At 61.2% G+C, this 6,000-nt stretch overlaps 1 protein-coding gene across 2 annotated transcripts in view; it reads right to left on the bottom strand.

The window, feature by feature from the left end:
• Positions 1-2,196: 2,196 nt before the first annotated feature.
• Positions 2,197-6,000, bottom strand: part of AGAP1 (ArfGAP with GTPase domain, ankyrin repeat and PH domain 1) — a gene marked incomplete at both ends in the record, with an annotated part of 360,154 nt that continues 356,350 nt past the window's right edge. For both annotated transcript variants that reach the window (XM_084255022.1, XM_084255023.1), the window contains 2 exons: positions 2,197-2,397; positions 4,004-4,259. In XM_084255022.1, coding sequence (XP_084111148.1) covers positions 2,197-2,397; positions 4,004-4,259 — 457 coding nt within the window. The remainder of the gene's footprint in view (positions 2,398-4,003; positions 4,260-6,000) is intronic.

The raw sequence follows: 6,000 nt of genomic DNA, 5'->3' as shown, positions 1-6,000 counted from the left end.
TCTAGCATTCAGGTCGTGAAAGGCTAAGTGGAAAAAGAGTCATCTGGGAAAATATTATATTATAAACACATATAATAATATGTACACGCTCATATACATCCCAAAGAGAAGTCTCACAAGGAATTCTGTTTCCCTCCGAGGAAGGCCTCCCTCTGATAAAGCATTCCTAGAGTGGGGGTTCACTACAATGACATCAATTTTATTTATACTCTACCTGTGTTTACTACGCAAGTCTACGCTAACGGCGGTGCGGAGGTGATGTCTGCCGCGCCAGGGCGCGAGCTGCGAGCTCTGCACAAAGAGGCGACGACATTTGTTGGTCTATTCACATTTAAAGTAACTACACACTGCGGTGAAGCACGGAATTAGAACTGGGGGTGCCGAGGGCTGCCGTCCAGGCGCCCACACCGGCCACTCCGCACCTGCCGATCCTGGGGGCAGCCTGGTCCGCTGAGCTCAAGATAGATCAGAAACGGCCAGGAAACGCGGACCCACGTACACATCCCGTGAAAGCCATTTCCTTCCTCTCCTTTTTAAGTGAAAGCCGAGGAAACACTCCTACAGAATAGAAGGCTGACCTGAGCCAGCGAGAGGCAGGAGCTCCCGGGAGGCGGGTGGGAGAGAAGGGCCCCGCCGCTCCCGGCTCCTCTCCCGGCGTGACAGCCTCTGCCCGTGGCCCTGCCAGGCGGCTCTGGCCTGCTCTTTCCTGGCCCTAAGCTCTCTTGGGTTGGTGGCGACCAGGTTGCAGGAGGCTGGGTGTGAAGTAGGCCCAGGACGGCAGATCAGGGCGGGTCTGACCGCCAGGAAAAATCGAGGGACTCGCTGGCAGGAGCCGGTCTGAGCCAGAGAACCCCAGGACCCGCCACGCTCTGCCTCCGCAAAGCCCCGGGTCTGGGGTCTGGTCCCTGGGAGACCCCGCCCCAGCCCGCCGCGGCCCTGCCTGTGCACACGGCAGCCCAGGGCGGCTCTGATCAGGAGGAGCCACGCGCCCCTCCCCCCTCTGTGCTGCTCCAGTGTCTTTTTCCTGACTTGATTTTAATAAGCAAATTGTCCCACCATCTTGTTCTGATCCGCTCCTTTTATAAGCTGTATATCACATTAATGGAAGTGTTTACTGCGGGGGATATTTGCCATGTACAATGATCTGTAACCTCTTATCTCAACTAGTTGCACATTATTAGTTCACATCCAGTTCAATTTATAAATTAACAGAGGTGCCATTTGTCTGTACAAAAATCAATGCATATTTATGAACTTCTTTTATTCAAATAGATTTTCACACATCTTATCTAGAGACATAGCAGAGGCCTGCGTGACCCGGGCCACGTGGCCCCGGAGTGACTGAGACCCAAGGCGCCCACGCTGGCCAAAGGAAATAAATCTCTCCTGCATTCAGGAAAAAAATCGCCTTTTGTGCCTTTACTTTGTTTACGAAACGTACTCAAATCAAAACGTTGTTGCTAGCAGAATTCCTGATTTCCTTTTGAATTTCTGATTTACTCTTATTTATTTTTTCCATTTTGTTTTTGCACCAAGGAGACTGCAGTCCAATAATACTTAGGAGCTGATTTCCTCTCTTTGGGCTGAAAAATTAAACAGATACTAAATTATGACAGTGAATTTAGAAAGGAGGCTCCAAGGGCTGGAAAGAACATGTCTGGGATAATCTGACGCTTCTGAGCGCTTTGCAATCACCGGAGCGTGCCGCTGACTACCTCCTCGGCTAATATGCTTTCTTCTCGGTGATGACTAATCATGTTCTATTAAACAGCGGTAAAGCTGGAAGAACTCAACTATACAAGTGTAATGAAGCCGGTATTCTCCCTGGACAGATTAGCCACAACTGATTTGACACACACCATCATCGGGGCTTCAGACCTGACAAACTCTGCTTGCTTCTGATTTATGCCGTCAAGCTCCCCGGAGAAGAGATGAGATCCAAGCGTTCTGTTCGGCAGAGGTGAAATGTCCTGATGTGCTGGGCTGCCGGCTCGGGCGCGCCCCTTCTCCTCACCCCGCGCCCCCCGCCTGGCCCCGGCGCCTTGCGTCCCGGGGCGGCCTGGCCCCGCGTGCTGGTCCCGAGCCCGCCGCCGGCGCCAGAGCTTCTGGAAGGAGCTGCTCCGCGGCCTCCCGGCCCCTCCTGCCCTGGCGGGTCGGGTCTGAGATGCGCAGGGGGCGCGGGGGGCACGGCGGGCCTCAGATGACCGTGGGCACCCGGCCGCTGCCGTTCCGGCTGTTGTTCCTCCGGGGTAGGTTGGGGGTGGCCATGAGCACGAAGCGCTCGTCGGGGCAGCCGTACTGCAGCAGCACGTCGATGCACTCCTGGCTGGACGCCTGGCGCGCGTAGGCCAGCGCCGTGTTCCCGTGCGCGTCGCGGGCCATCACGTCCACCCCGTACTGCGGAGGCAACCGAGCGCATGAGCACGGGGCCGGGGGACCAGGGGCGCCCCCACCCCAGCACATGGACGGGTCGCGCGGTGTTGGTGACATGGGGCTTTGGGCCACCTGCAGGCCCTCCTGGTGGGGGAGAAACTGACCAGGGGCAACTCTGGCCGTGCCCATGTGGCTCGGCTGTCGGGGGGTTACCCAGAAACGACCCCATCTCAGCCCGGATTCATTCTCCAGGCAGGAGGTCACAGGTCACACTAAGCACTGGGGGGGAGCCACCTGCGCCGGCCCCGAGGTGACCTTGCTGGCTGTGTCCTCAACCGCAGGCCTAACTGTGCAGCCACATACAAGTAGCAGCGACTGCAGTGACCGCCGGGGCAGCGCCAGGTTAAATGACAGGAACGCGTTTAAGCTCCTGGCCCTGAACTCCCTTCCCGCAGCGAGTCTCACCAGCCGGACCTGCGCTGGCAACGCCACGCTGGGCGAGCGGATGGGGGGGGCGGGACTGCTTTCAGGGGCCCAAGGTGTCCCCGAAGGTGCAGGGTCAAGTCCAAGGCCCAGTATTTTAGAGGGTGCTCAGAGACAAGGACTTTAAAGAGGTTGTTCAGGGTAACCGAGGGCGCATGGGTGGGGCCCTCACCCACGAGGACTGGCGTCCCTGTGGGGAGAGCAGAGAGGCCAGAGCAAAGGCCCACAGGGCCGCAGGGGTCCGCCCCCAACTGCGAGCCCAGGGCAGAGGCCTCGGGAGAAGCCTGCCTCGCCTCCCTGGACCTCGGGGCTGCCTCCAGACCGTGCACAAAGGAATTTCAGCCGCTGGCGCCCCCTTGTCCATGGTGTTGTGTTAGGACCACCTGGGCTGACTAGTACCACTCGCTAAAGTAAAGCTGAAAATTGGGGGGTTTCGGTATCTGTGCGTCTGATGTCACCCCCCCACCCCGTCACACCCAGCGCTAAGGGCAGATGAACACAGAGGGACATCCTCCTCGGGACCCTCTGGGCCACCCCTCACATGGAGGGCCCCTGTGGCTGCGGACCCCACGGGTGTGCGGGCAGCCAGGGGAGGGTGTGCGGGCTCCCCAGGCGCAGCTCTGGTGGGCAGAGGCTCCCCCCAGCCCTTTCTCCCCATTCAAACCCCAGGGTGGGCGCTGGGAGAGCAAGGAAATGAGTCAGAGCAGCAGCGAAGCCAGGCCACTCCGGCCCTGCCCGCCCTCAGAGCCGAGGGGTCGGCTCTTCTGTGTCATGTGAACGAAGAAACCAGCAGCCCGGTGATGGGGGAGCCGGGCCAGCTGCCCAGGCTCCATGAACCTCCCTCCTCCCCGCTCCCCTGAAAGGACCACGGGAGTTTTTCCTGTAATTATTGAGAGGGGCACCACCACCCGCCTCACACAAAAGCCAACAGGCTTTTCCAGACACCCCAGCAAGTGCTGGCAAAGGCGGCTTTGGCCCCCGCACAGGACAGCGTGTGCAGGCACAGGTCTCCTCGCATCGGGGGCGTCTGCACACGGGAGCCTGGAAGGCACCCCTCTCGCTGCTCCTATGGCTCCCCTGTACGGCATGGGCAGGCAGATGCCGAGGGGCAGTGTGGGCGCGCCCTCCCGCGGGCCGGGGCACCTACCCAGATCAGGAGCTGCGCCAGGACCACGTTGCCCTTGCGGCAGGCCAGGTGCAGTGCCGTGCGGCCGTCGTCCTCGCCGCAGGTCTCGTTCACCTCGTCTCGGGAGCCGTGCGCCAGCAGCAGGACGACGGTGCGCAGGTCCTCCTCCGCCGTGGCCCGCAGCAGGTGCTGCCCCAGGGACAGCTCCGTGCACGGCAGGGGCGCCAGGAAGAGCTTTTGCTCGTACTTGGCCCGGATCCACCGCTCCTTCTCTTCCCTGCAAGAGCCACGGGACAGGTTGGGTCACCGTGGGGCAGGATGCCCCCCTCGTGAGTGTGGGGGCGGGTGGGGAGAGCGGAGGAGCACAGTGTCTTTGTTAGCACAGGGAGCCCCTGGGAAAGGTTGAGAAAACCCCAACCCACAGCACCAGCCACCTGGGAACCTGCAAATATGATTCTCTGAGGCCCCCCGGTCAGCACCTCTGGGGGTGCTTTGCGAGCGCTGCAGGGGACGCCGATGTGCAGGTGGGAGAGCAGTGGACGGGCCCTGGGGACACGGCACCACACAGGGCACAGGCAGGCCATGCGAAGGGTGGGGGCACCCCGCTGGGCTCAGGGGCCCGGAGCCCGTGACCCAGGGCGCTGGCTCTTCATCCTGCCCCGAGAGGGGTGAGGACTCTCCGGGGTCTCCAGACCCTTCCGGCGGGTGAAAACATTGCTCTAGACCCACGGGCGAGAGGGCAGCGGCTGGGCCGGTTCTGGGGAGGCGGAGGCTGCTCTCAGCCCCGCGCGCGCAAGGCCGCACCTCTCCGGGCCCGAGGGCTAAGGGGAGGGCGCCGGGGGCCCCTCTGGCTCTGTGAAGAGAGGCTGAGTCTGCTGAAGGGCAGCGCCGGGGCCATGAGACGGGGGCCCGAGGAAGAAGCTGGGGAGTGAGGGGCCCCCACGAGGGCGGCCGGGACCCCTTCTGCGCAGGCAGCACCTACTGCCAGCGTGTCCCGAGCTGGTGGGCAGCGCCGGGTTTGAGGGGACAGGGACAGCCCCTCCAGCCTCCGGGAGGGCGTCCAGGAGGGAGACGGGGCAGGACAGGAGGAGGCAAGGCTGGAAGGGGCCACAGGGGCGGACAGCGGGTCTGGGCGCTGGTTCCCCAGGGGCCACGGGAGACACGGCAAGGCCAGCCATCCTCAAGCGCCGCAGCCTCGCCGGGGCGAGAGGGCAAGAGGCTGCAGAAGAGTGAGGTTCGAGTTCGCAGCCGCTCTTGAATGGGGGAGTCGGGGCAGGGCTGGGAGGGGGGCGCGCAGACAGGTGCTTCTCGGGAGGGTGATGAGGGGAAAGTGGGTTTTGGAAGTGGGTGACTACCCAGGCCCCGCAGAGACCCCCGTGCACAATCCCCCGCTCCCAAACCCCGGACTGTTCTCCAGGGAGTGCCCAGGTGCAGGGCTGCAAACTACAGGGAGATCACTCAGGGTCCCCGCCGCCCTCGAGAAAGAAAACTCATTACCCGTGACATTTTTCCTTCCGAAGTACAGAAAAAAGGCCTTGTTTACACCTTTTACCCGTGTTTACATTGCTCCTTGTGATCTAGTGTCGGGTTCGCCCTAATCTGTTTTTAAATACTTAGGCAAACAAATTCTTCCAGGAGTAAATCTGGATTAGTTTTGCTTCACTTCCTGGTACATGCGAGTGACCCCCGAGTGACCCCTGACCCCTTCCATTCAGAGATTTCCAGGACAAACACTGGCCGCAGCTGAGCACCCCACCGCCCGCACCAGCCCTGCACCGAGGCTCCCGCCCCGCACCCTGCCCGGGGGCGCAGACAGGCACAAAGGCCAGGTGAGGCGCCCCCGCCGGGCCCCTGTCTCGCGGATCCCGGGGAGACCGGGCACCCCTGAATGAAATGAAAAGGGACAATGGTGGAGGCGAACTCCAGGCTTTCAAGTTCCAATTTGCTAACTCTCATTTTTGGGGAGACATTAAAATCAGAACTGTTTTATTCTGCTCCGGTTGACGTCAGCGCTCACT

Source organism: Talpa europaea (assembly GCF_964194135.1).
Source record: "Talpa europaea genome assembly, chromosome: 1".
In the NCBI taxonomy this organism is placed as follows: domain Eukaryota; kingdom Metazoa; phylum Chordata; class Mammalia; order Eulipotyphla; family Talpidae; genus Talpa; species Talpa europaea.
The sequence above is the reverse complement of the archived record's forward strand: the minus strand, read 5'-3'. Positions and strand labels throughout refer to the sequence as shown.